The following is a 20,097-nucleotide window of genomic DNA, read 5'->3' on the forward strand; positions in this document are numbered from 1 at the left end:
TGCGATGCTCCACACATCTCGCTGCGACTGGGAGAGCTGCTAAGAACGGGGGGGGGAGGGAGAGGAGGAGGAGGAGGGAGGGGAGGGGGCTACTGAAGAGAAAAACGAAACGTGACTAGGCACCCAAAGAGGGCTGTTATGCAACGAGTGACCTACTAACATACATTTGGAGACGGAAAGAGAGAGAGAAATTGGAGCAAGTCAACCAACATAACATCCAGGGATCCAAAGCAAAATAATAGTCGCGGAAGCTACCCGGGCAGCGAGAGACGAGAATACCCCGCACTGCAGCCGCGAGTGGCAGACCCACGACACGACAGTTCACAGCACAGAGAAAGAGCACCGCGGCAGCTACAATTTGAACTGGGAGCCGAGCGTGCTGGACTCGGGCGCTGTGGATTTGACTTCTACACGACAGGTACGCTGCATGTTTCACGCTTCCGTCTGAGAGGGAATTCCTTCTGGCGGATTTTTATTTTACGAGGTGCAGGCGAGCCCCGGTCAAGTACATTTTGAGGTCCATTTTCCATAAGATCCTGGATTTCCCTCGGTTTCCCCCCTTTTGTGGTTGAAATAGGCAGTCTTTTGTTTGCCGTCGGACCTGTTTTCAGTGTAGAAATGTATGTTGCATTTATTTAAACATCAGCTCTGGGTCTCCAGCCGACTTCGTGGCTCCGCAGTCCCCGGGCGAGGAGCTGTGGGGGGTTTCTGCGCCCCTGCGCCGGTCGGCGAGCGGTGCCGGGACGGGGCGGGTGTTTCGTGCTCATTTTCTCGGTCAACGTCAAGGCGAGGCTCCAGCCTCTAGTTTCAATGGAAACATTTCCAAGGGGGAGGGGGTGGTGTGGAAAATGCAGAGCCGGGGCACGAGTGGAATTCCTGTGGACAAATACACGCTGTTCCGGGACGATCCGACAGCATCAGCTACAGCCGAGCTGTATTTGAAATATGTCCATTCGGCAAATAACTTAGGTGGCTATTGTTCATACGCGTTCAAATAAAATGGACATTGTTTTTCTATTTGTCGTTTTCTTTCCCTCACGACAGGCGTGAGTGTTATATTGTAACGCATACGACTGGACAGAATTGCTCTATGTTAAGGGGTTGTTCCTAAAACGGACATCTACAGTATGCATTCTAGATATAGGTTGACTAAAACCATGAGATACATTATTTAAATTTCTACACGCTGCGGGGCGTGTAAAACAACGCTTCTTAAGAGCAGGGGGATACTTTTCGCTTGGCTTAGCTTACTTCAAGGACGCTGAACGGGTCACTCCCAAGTGTTTTTACTAAGGTCGGAAGTTTAAATTATGGTGCTTGCTCCCTTGGCTCCGGGTGGCGTAAGGAGTGTCACCCCCCCCCAACAGAAGAATTAACAACAACAAAAAAACGGTTACAACTCCTTATCACCTGGAGCCTGGAAAAATACAACCCCTTGTCTTGCCGTCACGTGTGGCACCGTACAGTAATAGCTGAGGCTAAACACAGCCTGCCGTGTCCATTAACCCTTCTCTTCCGAGCTGCCCCGTCAGAAACACTTGTCCTGTAATTGAACACTCGCGACCCTCCTCCTGTCCCGTCAAGATCTTCCCTTCACAAACAGAAGCCGGACGTCCTGCGGGTGCACTTGGCCGTGTCGGGAGTCTGGCTCCGCGGCACTCTCAGAAGAAATAGGAAATGTTCTCCCGCAATCGCAGAAGTAATCGCGCGGAGGGGGGAGCTGACCCCGTTCTCCGCGAGCCACTCCGCGAGCATGGGGAACGGACAGAGCTAGACAGGCTGTTCAAGTGGTTTCGTGTACTTTTCTGTACTCGGAATAGGAACAGTGGCAGTTCAGGATGGGCAAACCCTGCTAATGTCCAGAAAATGTTACTAAAGAGGCTACCAGGGTGTCCAGTGCTAGTTCTGGAGGGTTTGCTAATTTTCCTAGGTCTCCTAACAGCAGCAGTACCAATTAGGATGGTTCAGTTTTACACCAGTAATCAGCTGGTTTAGTTGTAAAACCACAGACACTGCCATGTAGTCAAATATCAATAGGATATACTTAAAAATGTAGTATTCAAATCAAGACTGGTTAGGTTTAAAAATTATATAATGCAATATTAAGTCCTCATTTAGAATATATTGTACAATTATGATCAAGATACAATAAAAAAAAATATTGCTGCTCTGGATAATTTCAGAAAAGAGCAGCCAGATACATCCCTGGGTTTAAAGGAATGTCTTAATCTTGCATAGAGAAGACCTGATTCAAAATCCTCTATGGCAATCTGACGGATTTCTTCAGAATCAAAAGTGAAACCTGAGTGAGGGGATACAAGTGAAAGCTTAATGAAAGTGCATTTAAAACTGGAGCAGGGGGCACATTGTTACACAAAAATGTGGCAACATGGAACAAGCCACTATCCTGGCTTTTTTCCAAGAAGTCTCTGGATCTAATCTTCTGATCAGTTAGCTCCTGAACAAAAACCAAGCTACAGTACATGGGCCGAACGGCATCTCGCCTGTTACTGCTGTAAGATCTGTATAATGTGCAGTAATTCTTGCTGGCACACATCACAAGTTCAAGGATGAGAGATGATGGGATTTACATTTATTAAAGGAAACATCCAGTATAGTGTCGTTTCCCTTCACTGACCTTAATTTAAAAACTTTTACTGTGGGATTGTGTGCTGTTATTACCTGTACCTTTAAAATCCAGCCCTTTATTCCGAGAAACGCAAAGACATTACATTTTTAAAGCCTTTTGAGCAACGCCTACCCAGGCATACAGAAATTGCTAAAGCTCAAACAAGGGTGATGTAATCTCATGAAAGGTTTGGAAAAAGAAAATCTCTTTCATGTTTGCCAGCACCCTTACATGGGGATACTTCAGTACTGTAGGCACGGTGTCTGCATCCTGCATACGTGTACGGTCTGCCTAGCCATACGAGCTTTCCCCCCTATATTTCATATATTTTAGAAGCAAATAAATGCACATTGAAGTACCCCGAGAGAACTCCTATCAGTCCATCCATTGCCAAACAAACATGCATGAGCCCTGTCTGCACGGTCTGACAGTGCTGGGAGGAGAAGGGTGCGATTCATGTGGATTTAGCCGATGGGATTAACGGAGAAACAGGCTTCCTCATTAAGTAATTAAAAGTGACGACTGTATTGTGCAAGGACTTTGTAATGTAATGCTCTACAAGATTGCCAGCGTTCTGTTTTTTTTAGTTCTCGGGTAAATCAGACTGCCTTCAGGTAGGCAGCAGAAGGCGGCAAAAAGGCTGGCAATTTTGCGAACAAAGTTTTGCTAGCTAACTTGAGGCCCGTTATAGGGCGAACAGAGACAGAAATCGCCTTTCCCAGCAGAACACTGGCTGGTTCAGGCAAACGCCACACTGTAGGCACATCTGGTCTGTGGCAACCTCTGAGATTTCTATCGGCAGTGCAAAATCACACATTACATAACCCTTTATTTTTGATGTCTGGAAAAAAATGGTGAACTCCAGAGTAATGCACAACATTCTATCAGAAGCGCAGCTTTTTCGGTCAGAATCCAAAACAAAGCTGACGTCTTCAAAAGCTGGTACTACGAAAACAGCTGCGTGCTGTTGCCTGCAGAGATGCAGAATGTCTCACTGTTCGTTCCGAGAAACACAAACGGCTTCCTTGAGATCTGTTTATAAAATGCTGTTGAATTTGTTACCTAACCACGAACACAATAAAATGAGCAGAACTGCAAAACAATGCACTCTAACTTAGAGTCAAGTGTACAATGCACCCTAACCTGGAGTAATGGATACAGTTTCTTTAAGACGGGCATTATTAACAAAGCAGAACAAGTTGATTCGTTCTAACATTAGTGCTTATTACCGAATTCTATGTCGAAGCCTCTGACAAGGTGGTATCTGTGTTTATCCGACACACTGAGCACGTGATTTGTAGCTGCAGGGACCTCGCTGATCTGCCCGCAGATGGGAATGTTACTGTGTGCATTTCCACACACACGCTGAACATGGGATGACGCAGGTTTCGCATCTTGAGGCACACAGCTAGCAGAGAGCAGCTTTTGTGGGTCGGGATCACTTGTGGGAAGGGGGTTCAGACCTATAAATAGGCGTCATCCGATTTAATTCTGAAATCCACAGGATGGTGTCCCTGTCAGATTTATACAGCCGTTACACAACCAAGTATTAAGAGGATCCAGCGCGTCATTGGGCATGTGGAATGGTGATGGAAAATTATAACGCAGTAGAGCCATCTGATGAAAACTGGAGAAGGATCCCTAATTTGGGCTCAGATTGTCAAGGAAAAGGACTGCAATTATTTGATAAGCTGTTCCCCCAAACAGGACATGAATACTCCGGTATGGTCTGTGCACATTGGCCATGCACACCTTTCTATTCAGAAGTAGAACTGCACCTATAAAAATAAGGTCAATTTCAAATGTCAGGAAGCAGCTGTACAATACTGGCACATACTGTAGGTGCAGGTTGTTTACTAAGAGGTTACTATAAAGTCACACTGGGTTCGAGCTGATTATGAGAGGTATACAGGATTGGAGAGATCAAACAAAATCGCACACATTTTGACGTGTTATAAAATTTTAAGAACACGTCTTTTCAATCAAATCTGATAAGAAGCTTTGTTAGTCTGCTACACTGCTGTCTAGTGAAGTCTATTAAAAGTCAAGGAATAAACGCAGAACAGCTATCGGGTTTACAAAAGGTCGTTAGGACATTTTATTTTCATGACAACACTTTTCCCTGCCCTCATTAAAAAGTGTTGTCAATTTCTAGGACCAAAAAAATCAGTCCTGTCCCAATAAAAAGTTTCAGCCCGTGTCAGATTCAAACAGTAAAGAAAATTACAATGACACAGTTCCAGATGTGCTTGGCTGGAGTGTCCTGAGGATGTACCAGTCAGTGAAATGCAATTTAAAAAGCACTCTAACTTGCACTGCAAAGCCACAGATGGACGAGACCGCCCCCATATGCTCTTATTTTTTTGTCGTGTTACGAAAATAATTAAACAGGGTTAGAGAAACGAGGTGACGCAAGCTAGCGAAATTGTCTGTCTGTGTCGCGCTTGGCGGTGCATTCCAGCCAGTTGGTGCTGCTCACAGTTCACATGCCAGGGCTGCAAATGTAGGTCAGGTTAGTCATGCTGGCAGCCAGCAGGAGCGAGAGGGTAGGGAGACCAGCCCTCTGCTGCTCAATTAAAACAAGAACAGCCACCTCGACAGAGCTCTCTGCTGCCATAACAAACAGACCGCAAAGAACGAATACTATCCATCTGCTCCTTAACAATGTGCTCGCTTTGTTTCGTTTGGTTTTTTTTTCCCCTCTGGCAGACGGATAATGTTTCCAAAGGCTCAGTTGCATAAGAAAAAATAAAATCAAGAGAGGAGGGATAGGAAAAGGAGGTGATGTGCCTTCCGTTCTTTGTCTTTCTTTCCCTCTTTTACACCCCCCCCGCCATTCTTACTACTCTCTTGCTCTTTAGTTTTCACTCCACTTTAAGAGAAAGGTCGCTCACCCCCAGCCCACAGTGGAGTGTGAGAATTTGACTATTCCGTATGGATTAAGGGGAATTCCACAGTTCCCTTGAACTACCCCCCACCCCACCTCCTTCCTCTCCAACGAAACTTGGCTCCTGAATTTGAGCCACTCCGCGTTCACCATGATGTGTTCAGAGCAGGCCTCCTTCCCCATAGGCCAGTCTGCATATCTCTGAATATTACTGCAACTCTCTGCAGTTATTCTCATTTACGTTTAGCTACTCAAGTCACCTGAAAGGCCTGTCATATAAGATTTTGTGCCCATATATTTTAACAGGTTATTTTATAACAGTAGCAATAATAAACATCATCAGACTGATTTGTTTAAAAAATTTTTCACTCTTTGAACCAACTCAGATCTTTAATGGAGGAGCAGATGAAAGAGGTTTTTAAACGAGAACTCATAAAAAGAACATGCGGAATAAATGTATTACTTAAAATTTTTCCTTTGATCTTTAAGGGGCATTGGTATTCTACTTGTATTCACTTTCTGTGTCAGTTTATTTATTCAGGCACATCTTTGCTAAAAAAAACATTTTAGAATATCCTGTAAGCTTCAAGGTATGCAGATCACTACTCGGGATACTATCACCATGTTTCGAAAAAGACCCTCCTGAATTATTGCTGACGAGACGAGAACATTACTCAGAGTTGGCCAGGGAAAGAACAAACTTGGGAAGACGTCTTGGTACAGTATAGCACACGCTGCACAATCAGTGAAGAAATACAGGCTTGGGAGGGAAGGAAACTGTCAGTATACATCAGTACGTGACATAGTGAGTTACTGCACTGATCATCCTCTGGTAAATTCTTCTGAAACATACCCAGATGGAAAAATAATCTCCATGTTGCGTAGACACAGAAAGTACCAGGTGTCCACTGTCACTTGATCCTGATCAAATCACGCTGTACATGTTTTTGCTTGTTTTCTCCAGTTTTGTACAAGGGCATAACTACTTAGCCTGCGCAGGAGGCTTTGAGAGATTCAAATAAATCTAGCCAACTTAAAATCATTTAAATAAAGTTAAATTTTGTATTAGAGGGTAAAAAATGTTAGCCAAAATATACCATCTTCCTAATGTTTTACACTAGATGTCAGTCGTCAGAGCTCAGCTACATACCCGGAGACCAGAGTCAGGAAATAGAAAAGTTGGTGTAGATTCTGGACTGAGGAGAGAAGGCTCTTGTTGTGCATCAGACAGTTATATTCCCTGTGGACCAGGCATGACAATCTCTGCACCAGAACAGCCACAGCACTGACTCGTTTGTTTGTTTGTTTGTTTTTTTTCTGCATTCAATCCTTTTTTCCCAAAACCCTGTGGAAGAACTGCAAAGCATCTGAGAACACTAAAGTTACAGCACCACTGTATAATATACATTTGATATAACTTTTACCTTTTTTCAAAGGGGCAGGCATAAACACTCAAGCATGATTTCATTCATAGACCTCTACATGTTTTTGCAGTGCGTCAGCACCACAGTATTTAGATTAATATTCCAAAGCCGGAGAGGAGACAGTTCATTTGAGGTTTTTCAAACTACAGCTATTTAAAGTTTTCCCTGTACCAGTCAGTCCATTATCCATCGTCCTGCTTGCACCACTGGGCTGTGAGTTGCAGGGGGAGTGAGAAGGAGTATGCAGTTGTGCTGAAAATGTTGTGACATCAGATCTTTTTCATTTTCGGCATGTGACTGTGGAAGCACATGGAGTGATCTGTTCCGGCCCAGGTTAGCCACTAAATCTTACTGGGACGGATTGTTCCCTGGTTTTTTTTTTCTGCATTACATTCAGGGGCTGGAAAACTAGAAGGACTTTAAGATGCCCCTGTCTAACACGCAGCTCTAAATGTTTACACCTAAACCCATGTTTTACTGTCTAGCTTCTCAAGAGTGTTCAGGAATGCTCCAAAAAGGTCAAGTGTGAGATGGAAGAGGGAGGTATGGAAATCAACTTCCCAGGTGTTGACATATTCTGCTGTTTAATATGTCATCTATTACATCTTCCTGTTGCCCACTTTCTAGGTTTCTGCCCACTGTCGTTGAACCATACTTTGTGGCCTGTTCCCTTCTGTAACAGCAGCTAAGAAGGCACTTTGTGCAACTAGGAGGATAACTTAGGAATTTAATCAGATACACAGTTTGTACTTTGTAGCTAAGTGTCACAAATGTCCTTCTCACATTACACTTAATAATCTTTGGCTTCTTTAACTTTTACTTCTGTTCTTAGTGTTTCCTATTACATAACAACATGTAGAAACTACTACTACACAAACTACTCAAGCAGTGTAGAAAAAGAATACTGTTTGAAATCCAAAACTAAAAAGCAGACAAACTCCAAGTGGAGGGGAAAGGGGGGGGCTGCAGAGGGGCTCCAACCAATAAGGGCGCTTTTCTGCGAGTTCAGGTGCTCTATGATCCAGATGCCAAGGGTTCGAGCCTGGGTCATGCCACTAACTGAAAGCCATTTTGTACCAGAACCAAAATGTTGTGCCCTCTCAGCGGGCGACTGAGTTGAGCATTGCTAGGGTGATCTGGGGGCTGCTCCTGGCTCCCAGCTCCACGGTGACCCCTGTGGGCTCGTGGTGATTTCACCAAGGGACTCGTCTCCCCTACCACGCCAAAGACAAATGCACTTTCACGACAGATCAGAGCTGCCCCTCGTAACTACATTCTTTTCATGTTGGGGTACCAAGGTCATTGCTGGGAGCCAGGACACAAAGACAAATCAGGACATTCACTTTTTTTTAATAGAAAAATCAGTGTTCAAATTAAGACAGAATTTAACAAAATGCAACAACAGATGTGTCCTACTGTCTTGTGCAAGTTGCCATCCTAAATAATTAGGGCAAAAAAAAGTTAGTGTAATGTTCCTAAACATCAGCATCAATAGGGCTAAACGTAATATTAACAAGCCTTTTACTTTTTACTGTAATGTATGTGGGTGGTGTTTCATTCAAGACGCCAGTGGTGGAAATGCACTACTAAATTTTAGACAGTTTCGTTCAGTCGTAAAAGTCAGCTCGTCACTTGTGCACTTTGGTTTTCTTCCTGGAATTCTTCAATTTTGCAATTGAACCTCTTGGCTGGCAGCAAGAGTTTTCGCTTTTTAACAACTGAAGGTTTTTTTAAATCAGATCCTGTTTCTTGCTGTGATTTTTCCAGGTGGGGTTTCTATGGTTACAGTTTATCGCCCTCCTCAGGAATCCTGAACGTGACTGATGACTAGAAGAGATAAAGAGAAATGAAAGATCGATCACTCTCTTCTGCACGGGAATGCAGCTCATGTGGCAGTGATAATTACTAGGACAGGAAGCACCTTTTCAGACCATTTTAGATCATGGTCTAACAAGTACACTGGCAAAACAATGCTGGATTTACTAGGCATCTAACTAGGATGCACAGGTTAGAGAAACATTTTAACAAAGGAGTTGCTTTCAAGTGATGAATTACACAGGAAAATGTAGTACTTATTGTGTCTTCTTAGAAAACATAAACATGGCTGCAATTTTTGTTTTTACTGTTTCTTTATGTCAATGATTCATTTTGTTTACAGGGAAAACAAAGATGGGTTGCAGTCGGTAAACAAAAACTCCCACTTATATCACAAACATTCCTTTAGTTTGCACAAATAAGGCCGGCAATGTCACGGATAGGAAAGCAGATTGATGTCTTTCATCTGGATCCAGTTGGTAGGAGTCAGACTCCGGTCATGTTTAGGGGTCTGATGTGCACTCACTACTCTCCAGACACATGACTCAGTCTGCTTTTGCAGTTTAAAGAATGGTGTTCTGGGTAACACTTCAGTTTGCCTCGTGTGCTGCTCCTGCCAGGACAGGCTGGCTATGACTTACTTCGGCTGTTTTAAGAATAAATTAGTTACTGACAATGAACTTTAGTTTAGGGGATACAGCCAAAACTGTATGAATGCATAATACACAATTATTAACCCTGAAGTATCTATTAACAAAAAACTTATGAGAACAATCTGAATATTGTTAATAAATAAATCCTTAGTATGGGACAATTTGTCCAAGCTTATCAACCCATTACATATAAAGGATGTGTAAATGGAACTTACTACCCTTGCAGTGTAGTTTTATGACTGAATATGGAATGAAATTAGAACAGGGATCAACAAATCAGAACAGAAAGCTATAACAATGCACCTCACTGAACTGTCATATTTGTAAAAGAAACTACTTCAATACTGCACGAAAATGCTAACATTCGAGCCAACAACTAATTTCAGCAATGAGAACTGTTCTGTGTAACAGCACCCAGCTTGGTCAATCTGCCCCCTTTTCAGCACTTCAAGCTGTAGACTCCCCAGGCTCCACCAGGCAGTCTGCCCTCCTGAAGAGCTCTTGTTTTTAAGAATGGAGATCCGAGTCTAAGAGCCGTGTGGTGTGCTGTGGAAGCGTGCCTGGTGAACAGACACGAGTCTTGCAAACACAGCTTTCAAACGACAGCATACTTGGAATATGAGGAAAAAGGCTTTTTTATTCTAATAATGCAGCTTATGGTTACAATAGATACACAGCAGTGGACAGTGAACTGTATTGGATTTTCAAGGCTTGACATGTCCAGGCTGGTTATTGGGGAAGTTGTTAATTGCTGCTGATGGAGGATGTACAATGAGTTCACAATAACTTGAAGTGACTTATTTATTTTAGGTGTTTCTTGCACTTACATTCACTAACAGTTGCTATGCTGTTAAAGCAAACTGTTTATCTCTTTCATTCTGCCTTGATTTCATGGGAAAAGTAGCAAACTTTAAAAACACAGTTCTCGATTTCCTTCCAATTTAAGAGGAAAACAGAACTTTTAGAGCTTTGGGGTAAAGTTACTGTGGCATTTTGATGACTAAAGGATGTTGCTTTTTTTTTTTCTCTGCAAATACTGAACATCATTGCACTTCTGGTTCTCGTCACTGCAGCAATAAGCCTTTCTGCAACATTAACAAATGCAAATGAGCTCCCAGCTGCTTAAATCCTAAGTGAACTGCAAAACTCGTCATCGTTTTCAGCTGCTAAAAAGTTGCATTTTAAAAACAGTTAATTTGGATCATCTCCTAGTTTAAGAAATGATAGCAATTAACAGGATTAAACTGCTCATTTGATTAGCTCAATTAAGCACAGAGTTAAATTGAGATCTCAGCAGGAACAAAGTCCAGCAGATAGGATCACCAGGGCCAGGACTGGTCAACACAAGGTGTGGCTGTGCAGAAGAGAAAGCATATCCTATCATCTGACAGCAGATACTTCTCGAAAAACACGTTATATCACCTTTCAGTGGTGGATTAGAAGCGAGTGTCACCGACAAGAGCCCATCAGCGCCCCTGGGAGTGTGATATAACATGAGGCAGCGATGTAATCTGTGATGTCAGGGGGTGTTTTTTTTTGCACTGTGTACTTAACCTGTCTTTTGCTGGGGTGGTCACTGAGAAACAGAGCACAGGGGAGGCTAATGGTAAAGTGTGTTCCCCATCGGCACAGGTTTCGGAGTCTCAGGTTTTAGAACTCGTTTTAGAGTGCAGTCTGCTGTCTGGGTGAAATTCCCCACTCGTCTGCAAATTAAGGTCCTTAACGGGCTCCTCCCTCCTTCTCTCTCTATTTATAGGGCATGCTCTAATTCTCTCTCTGCCTTACTTGCAGGCCTACTGACCTAGTTTTTTCAGCCATGGCAACACACAGGCAGTATTTACAGTAGAGGCCTGTTTTGTAGGTCAGTAAGACGCGGCAAAAGTTTTCCTATTAAAAGCAGCAATGAAATGGGGTTGGATTTGGATTTGTCGTTTTGCAAAGCTCATCTCGGAGCAGTCATCACAAAAGTACCTTCTGCTCTCTGCTTTGCCCTCTGTGTGCCTTTGCTCCACCATAGTTCCTTAACAATGACACAAATGTGTGGGTGCTGTATTAAGCATTGATTTGAAATGTGCCTGTTTTTTTTTATTCTTTGTTCATTTTCGAATACCTTAAATTCTTTATTGTTTTTTAGGGGGAAATGAACTGAAAGATATGTTATGTCCATATACACATCCATGTTATAAGTACTTCATGGGTGTTTTTCACCATCTTTGCCTATCAATGTATTTTTAACAGATTGTATACTGGAATAACAAATGGAAGTGTTTAGGAAGAAACAGGAGTATAACGGTATCTTGGTTAGTACTGCTGCATCACAGCTGTTGGATCCTAGATTCTGGATTGGTGCATCTTCTGTGTGGAGTCTGCATGCTCTCCCAGGGTTCCCTCAGGGTTTTTTCATGCTTATACATTGACTGGCTATTCTAAATTGCAGATTTCCACAAAGTGATGGAAAAGTTTCGGAAAAGCCCTGCCATAAGATCAACCCAGATTAAACATATGAAAAGAGGGGCTCTGGTGAAGAAGAACCAGACAGACCTCACTGCACAACACATAGGTGGAACAGCAGAGGGATGACAATGGTTCATCTTTCCTGTATTATCAAGACAGACCTTCCATCATTGTACAATTCTTTGTTTAGGGAAGTAATTAGCTAGAGAGGAGATCACATATCCTGATCTGTCTCAATTCCATGCAGTAAGCTAGTTTGTGATGTTTTAAAGGTAGATGTGAAGAGCGATAGCTTGGACAATTTTAAAGTTTTCTTTCTACATCAGGTTTTGCAAAATCTGCAAATTCCCCAGGATTAACAAAGGTAAAAATAGGCTGGGACAGACTAATTGTGTAGAAAGTTTTTGACTCGTGGGGTACCGAATTAAAAACCACAGTCTTTCGACTTCAAAATAGGTCTTTAATATCTATTATCAAAGTTACAATGAGCAATATGAGAATGCAGGATAGAAACTCTTATTACTTTGATCCAGATGTTTAAGGGTGAAGAGGAAAGCTTCAATTCCATGAATCACAGTTTTTGTCAACAAGCCCCCAGAGAATTCTGAGTGTCATCTGTTTAGGAAAAACCGAGACTTCACACTCGCTCCTCATAAGCCAAAATAAATTTGTCATGGTTCTGGCTCATCGCCTTGTTCTGAGTCACTATTTTCAAAGACAGAGAAAGAAAAAAAGACAAACAGAGCAACAGAGAGGGAAAGGACAGAAAGCAGAGAGATATGGAGAGATGGAGAAACCAGGGGGGAGGAGGAAAGAGTCAACAAAATATTGATACAGGGGGACAGAGTAACACAGAGAGAAGGAATTACAAATAGTTAATAGTAAGGAATACAAAGAGGGAAAGGGTGAGGAAGGGAGCAAGTGGAAAAACAGTAGAGATTGTGCTTTAAATTCAAGAGGTTTTCCTGGAAAATCAGGTTTAATGTTTTAACATTGTCACTTGATTGTAACAGAGCCCACAACAGGTCTGATCTAATAAGCGCTGACTGATTCAATCACAGTAACTAACCAAACAGCTTGACTTTTGTTTTGCAATCTGAGATGTGTTCATGGTTTTAATGGAGTTACAGAGCACATGCACATAAAGACCTTTCTGCAAAATTAAGAATTTCTTGGGGAATTTTCTTGGAAACTAATATGAATCACTACTAACAGCTGAATAAGTAAATATTTTGATGATCGTGTTTTTTCTTGTGGAAGATTTCACAAAGAGCATTATGCTAGGGAATTAATGCAACTGAGAAAATTCCTGGTTCTTGCACACTCAAAAACAGAGCCATCTGTTCTTCATAAAGACAATTTATCCTTACAGAAGTACAACTCACTAGGACCTTTCTTCCTTGTATTTGAATTGAAACTCAACGAAACCAAATGTTTCATAGAATTCCAAACTTTCAGAACAATAATAACATTTAAATAAACACATTCAAGACAGTAATGGGCCCCTTAAACTGCTTCTTCATCGGTGAAATAATCATTTCAGCAAACACCTGTATGAATCAGTCTCAGTTCTTACACTGGAAACTTTTGGGATGAAAAGCACGAACAAACGCAACTGTCCCCAACAATCCCAAAAGCAAAACCAAGTAGTTATACCAACTCAGTCACCTTTCTTGCCAAAGGATGCCATCGGGCTCTCTTCTCTGTGTTGTCAAACAGAAAGAAGCATCATGACACCCAGACAAGTCCCCCCCAGGTGTCTCCCAAGTTCAGGCTCATGAGAAGGGAGACCGCAGCCCTTCTCACGGGCTGTGAAGACTACAGCTGCTAGTTCAGGAGAAGAAGGTGCCTCTCCTCCTAAAACAAGTGGCTGCGCTTGCTCTTTGATTTTTCACATCTGGGAAGCCAATCTACTTGGCAAAGGCCTTAATGCAGTGTGGCAGGCTTTGACTGAGCTCAAGGCCTCTGCAGAGCCCTCTCCTGCGCACTGACCTAATATCTGAAGCCTGGCAAAGCCCAGGCTACCAAATCACTTGGAACTGCACTGCCCGCCCCCCCTCACACACGCACTCTCAAAGCAACAGCAGCAGCACTCAGCCAGATAGTACAGCCGTTTTAGTACGTTTATTGTTGTTTTTTTTCCATCCAAAGCTCTGAAGACTAGGACTTTCCTAATCTCTCATGGCTTGGTTCTGTTTCTCGGTTTTAGAAAGACAGGCATTATCAGGTCACGGAAAAAAAAGGCGGGGGGTGCGTTTGGAATGTCAGCTCAGGCCTCGCTCTGGCTGGCTGACCCAGATTCCTTCCCCAGGCGGAAAAGCTCAAAGCTGACTGCACCTGCGGAACACATCCGAAGACAAGGGGACGGCTCTGCTTTCACACAGCACAGTCAAACGCTTTCACTGATGCCGATTTCAATCGTAAAAGCACGCATCTGACAGTTTTCAGGAGTTCAAATTCTTGCTCACTCTTCATTTCCTGTGTCTGTGGCTACATCTCCTGCTTCCTTCTGCAGAGAGACCTTGTCCCTCCAGAATGACAAACAATCAGATCGTGTTGTCCGTTATAAAAGGTTCTGCAGCAGTGTTGTGTGCCACTGCCTTTAATGGTTTTACTTAGGGGTAGGGGTACATTTTATAAACTAAATGACAAAACGCATTCATCACATTTCCCATTGTGAGCAATGTGCTCCACATTTGGTGAAACCCTCTCAATGTGCCAGGGCATAGGAGACAGCTGTTTGATTATCATTAAAAAACAGTTCTTTAAAAAAACAGTAATATGACAGTTCTACCCTATCATCCTGGGTAGTTACTTTGCAAAGCAACATGGCACGAACAGAAAATCAGTGTTTTCCAGCATCTTTTTTTGTCCGTACATTTCATAAATTCAAAGTCTTCATTCTTAAAGCCTTTGAGATGTTGGCCATGGCCATTCTTTTCAGCATCTGCTGTCCTGCAAAGGTATTTCCTACTTCATTCAATTGTTAAAGATTGCATGAACTTTAAAAGTCATTCTCTTAGTATCAGCTGATGATGGCCTGAAGGCCAAAATAGTGTCTTTCTCTTTAAATAATATACTCACTTAAGAGCATCCTTTTCTCCTGTGGACCACACATTAAACTGGTACTTTTAAGAAAAATGCTTAAGCACAGTGATTTTGGGCATTTGAACTACTAACACTGAAGTGATTGTTTTCAGATTCTCCAAGATTATCATGCGATTCCCTACAGAAGTGAATAACATGTTTGTTCTCCATTTCTTCCTGCAGGTCACTGACTAAATACTGCCTCCAAACATCTGCTCTCACAGATACCTGAGCTGCACGGGCTGAGAGTAAACCTCCATTGAGCAAGCCATCGACAGTCTCTACGCAGGCACACTCAGTCCTACAGGCAAGAGACTTTCAAACAGAAACAGAGTCCTTCCTCCAGACACCAGCATTACTGTGCTCATTTAGCAAAAGGCTCAAAGGTCATCCACAGGAAACAGCTAAATATCCTCTCATATTGGGCTTTCAAAATCGTGTTAAATGTGGAAGATTTTTGTGGAGTCCCACCTCTTCTTAATATTCCTAGCCAATTTAGACACTTGAATGACAAGAGGACCAAAATCAAAGAAGCAAAACAACTGAGAAACCAATGAGGCTCCTCCCCAGGAGAGCACAAACATCTCATCTTAAATTCTTGTCTGAGTTAGCCACTTAAATGTCAATTTGAAATAACAAACCGCCTCAGCCAAGCTCCAGTGTCCATCATCCTTTTTCTCCCCTTCGCCCTCTTTGGAAATTGTCCCTTTCAATGCCAGCCAGGCGTCACCAATCCAAACTGGCCGCCTCAGAACAATGGAAAATCTGAACTCGCAGGACTCCCTCGGTATTTCAGAAAGCTTCTCGCCCTTCAGCAGCAGCCTTCCGTCCGCCCGCCCCGCCCGCATCCTCAAGCCCAAGCCCAACATGACGTGCCGCCGCAAGCGGGAGTTCATCTCGGAAGAGAAGAAGGATGCCTCCTACTGGGAGAAGAGGCGCAAGAACAACGAGGCCGCCAAGCGCTCACGGGAAAAGCGCCGGCTCAACGACATGGTCTTGGAGAACCGGGTGCTGGCGCTGAATGAGGAGAACGTGCGGCTCAAGACGGAGCTGCTGCAGCTCAAGCTTCGCTTTGGTTTGATCAGCACGGCCTCCTACATGGAGAAGAGCCAGCAGATCGGTGGCAACTCTGTCAACCACTACTTCTCCAGCGGCTACTCTAGTGGCTCCCAGGTCATGGTCAACTCAGACTCTTCTGAGGCCGAGCAGTCCAGTCGGGGGGATGGCAACACTCCACTGGCCAAGTACTCCCCCCGGGGTTCCCTCTCGGACATGTCGGATGGGTCCTCTCGAGACAGTCCCGAGCCCATGACTTACGAGGTGAAGCACGAAAGCTCCAGCATGGACATCAACACCTTGGAGCAAGAGAACACCCAGATGATGTTCCACAGTCTCGGCTCACACCACCAGGAAATAGATTCAGTCATGGATTACCACCAAGAGCCTGCCAGCCTGCCCTCTGCTAACCTGGCCCCACAGAGGAGCGTGATCCTGTACAGGTCTAGCAGCACCTCATACCCTGTGGAAAGCCAGAGGACCCAAGAAGTTGAACAGCAGCACACACTGGCCTCCCACGTGCCCCAAGTGGGAGGGAACCCCACAAAGCCAGAAAGTTCAGAACCCATCACGGAGGGGACACACCAACTCAAAACCTTGGACTCAACCTACGAATTCTCCACTGTGGAAGAACAGGCCACATATAACATTCAGCAGGAGCACCAGCAGCACCGGAACCACCAGCTAGAGGATCTTGGGCCAGACTCTTATGCCCCTGACCTTCTGAACAGTAATGAGGAAAGCGATCTCTCTTCATACCATCCTTCCTACCTCAACTCCCAAGATGAGGAGCCCCCGGTGCTCACCTACGAAGGTGGCCCTTCCTCTGAAACATACTATCAAGAGAGGTCAGCCAAGGACTCCTCCTCCAGTGATGGAGACCCCCGGAGCTCGGATAAAGATGCTTCCACGGACGATGAGTCCCCGTTTTCCTCTTCCTGTTCCGAAGCGGGTGGCTACCACAGGCTGTCGTCCCATCCTGTGTCCCCAGCTCACCCTTACTCCACCTCGCAGAATCCTGGCGAAGGGCAGACTGAGGTCAAAACTACAGCCCTTCCTCATAAGCTGCGCCTCAAGTACAGGGCTCTGAGCAATGGGGGCAACTCCCAGTATGACACTTCTGCCACAATGGTATGCAGCCCAGTGCTACCCCAGCACCCTTACCTAGCACTCACCCATGTTAACCAACAAACAAGCAACAGCAGCATCTCAGCAAGGGAAAGCCAGACCCCAATGGGGTTCTGCAAACCCGCATCCCAAGATCGAGAACAAAAGGAAGCTGGGAAGAAGGAAACAGAGCGGAGAGTAAACAGCCGGAACAAGAGGCGTGACTGAAAATGACAGAGCCTTCTCTGTTGGGGGGGAGGGGTGGCTCACTAATTCTCAAACACGCCAACCCCTAACTACAAAGGCCAGCCCTGGAACACAAAACAATCACAATGTAATATAATCCACCAGGCTGGATATCTGGATGCACTGTCTTACAGACTTGTCAGTAGATATCAATGTTCAGATTTTTTCTCCTTCATTAGATGACAAAAGCACTTAATTAAGGCGTTAGCAGGTGGAAGGGAAATGGAAAAATGGAACCCTACCAGTTCTAAAACTTTTTCCAAGCTTTGAAAAGAAACTCAATGTTCAGTCTAACCCCTTTATCAACCCCTTTATTGATCCACACTTCTTTGCAACCAAGCTTGACCTCTATGTCCAGTTAGCATGTGGCCAACACACACCTAAAGCAATAGGTGACTCCACAAGCTGCACGACATGATGGGAACACTCCCTTGACCAAAGAAGCTTCTGTTTCCAAGTTCCATTCCCCTTCACAACTGCCCAACACTCCCTCCAGGACTTTCCTTTATTTTGGGTTACCTTTTTTTCAAGCACTTGGATTGTACATTACTGTGATATATGAATATACATATTATATAAATATATATTTTAAGAAAAAAAAACAGAAGAGAACGGCTTGGACAGTTCTTGTCAATGTCAGGATGTGTTTCACAGTCGAACCTGTCTTGTTCGAAACAATGCTTAGCCTGAAAATCTTTTCACCGAACCACAAATACCAGCCTCCGCTCACGAGAAACCCAGAGGCAATGAGATTTTGCTTGCCTCAGGGTGGGCTTTAAGAGTGCAGAGATTTATCAAAGCACGCCCTGCTGGAAAGCCGCTATCAACAAGAGGGAATGAAGGTTATTACATTAATCAGGAAAGACGTTTACCTTTACTCCTTTATCACGAACTGAGAGCAAGCACAAGTTTATAGCATGTGATGAGTTTGACTTGCAGTACATTGTACAAATTTAATAAAAGCCACTCAGGTATATTCAGTATATGTGGTAAAAGTGAACACCTTTTTGGTGTACTGCAAGATTGACAGTGACAGCAATTAATATGAGAATGTTTACATCAGGTCCATTTTGTAATCTGGTCAATTTTGTAATTCCCAATTCTTAAGAAGTATCCTATTCAATTAAAGAAAGCATGTTTCTTTAGTTTCTTTGCTTTTAAGTACAATGCCATGTAACTTTTTCCAATGACGTTTCACCACCTTTTATTTAAAAAAACCTGCTTAGTTTATAATCTTAGAACAAGTCAAACAGTCTTTCCACCAGCAGGCATTTCCAGCTCTGCACTCAATTCATTTCAAAGCCCTTCCACTGTACCATTACCATAACAGGTGTATCTGTATCTGTATAAACAGTCTAGCATTGTTGTTTGTCTGTGACTGTTACATTTTCATAACCTCCTCAATTAGAAAATACAGCTTTAAGAACCCATAGGAACTCTAACAGTATAGATGCCGTCTCAGAATGAGAATTGTGGTGCTTGAGTTGAGCTTAGACAACATAAGGTGTTATTGTAAATACTGGACTTTTATTAGTGTGTGAATGACATTGTGAGGCTGGGTACCACAAGATTTAGGAAATTAATTAAATGCTATGCACTGTTCTCAGCAACTGAAAATGAGTACAATGTTACTGATGTGTACTTTACAGTACTATACCAAAACCTATTCCCTACATAAAATTAGGGTATGGTAACCCTGCAGGCTGGGGTACACTTAAAGTTCTCTTTCATCAAATTACCCACTTTGTAAATCTTTAAATGTAGGTTATAAAAAGTGCTACATGCTCCCTCCTCCCAGGCAAACAGATCAGATCTGTCTTTACCTGTCACTACCTTCTAATGAGAGTCTTAACATTTTCTAACAAAAGAGGATGGCACTGAGTTCTCACTCTCAAATTGATGTCTGAGGTATATGAAACTGTTGGGACATTTGAACAACTGAAAATCTAGAGGAAAATGTTCTTTTATGCACACAAACACTTTGGCACAATACCCTGCATAGTGTAATAGCAAAACCCTCTTACTTGAATGCCTTAAGCTTAATTCAAAAACTGCAGATATCAGCCCATGCAAATTCTGTTCTGTATTAACCAACGCCATAGAGGTCACGGGCATGCCGTTTCTAGAAGGCAGTACAAGTCTGCTGCATGGTCACGACAAAAATACGCACAGATCTCTGTCAACATATCTGCGGCTATTTTTGGGCCTCCAGCTGCCGGCTCCAGCTCCAGCTCCTGCAATGTTAGGATTTGTGTAACAGCTTGCATTTGCTATTGGGAATTGTCTTGTATGCCAACGTACAGCCCTGAGCCCCGATCTCCAGAAGATAAAAGGTCAAGGAGCCTTCGAGTCAGGCTATAATTCCAATCTGTGAAAAAAAACAATGTTTTTTAAATCCAATTTTTAATTGAAGATCAGAATATCCATTATCTAAATAATCCAATCTGATGTTTAATTGCTATACATATATTATCGGCTGTTTTGCCACAAGAGCTGTTGCTTTTTATCATAAAGTACATGAAGACTATACCCAATGACTAGAGACACAGTGAGTGCTCACAATATTTGTTGGCAAGTGATGTGAATGTGTGGCAGATTTGAAGAGCCTGAGACAGGCTTCCATCACCATTCCCCAATCAGATCTCAGTCCTGCTGGAATGTGGAAAAAGTAGCGGAACATGCAGTTTGACCTGATTTCCATTACCTCTCATCCCAGCCTCAGCTGAAGTGGATAAGAAT

The 20,097-nt window shown here is 43.4% G+C and overlaps 1 protein-coding gene across 1 annotated transcript; it reads left to right on the plus strand.

Moving 5' to 3' along the window:
- Window positions 1-106: 106 nt before the first annotated feature.
- On the plus strand, window positions 107-17,962 carry LOC148820834 (uncharacterized). The gene is made up of 2 exons (XM_088933194.1): window positions 107-418; window positions 15,133-17,962. The coding sequence occupies exon 2, from the start codon at window positions 15,706-15,708 to the stop codon at window positions 17,338-17,340; it is 1,635 nt and encodes a 544-aa protein (XP_088789320.1). The 5' UTR covers window positions 107-418; window positions 15,133-15,705; the 3' UTR covers window positions 17,341-17,962.
- The last annotated feature ends 2,135 nt before the right edge of the window (window positions 17,963-20,097 follow it).

Source organism: Atractosteus spatula, chromosome 14, assembly GCF_055471065.1.
Source record: "Atractosteus spatula isolate fAtrSpa1 chromosome 14, fAtrSpa1.hap1, whole genome shotgun sequence".
Taxonomy (NCBI): Eukaryota; Metazoa; Chordata; class Actinopteri; order Semionotiformes; family Lepisosteidae; genus Atractosteus; species Atractosteus spatula.

Coding starts and splice junctions, on each gene's coding strand:
- LOC148820834 (XM_088933194.1), top strand. CDS start 15,706: ATGGAAAATCTGAACTCGCAGGACTCCCTCGGTATTTCAGAAAGCTTC.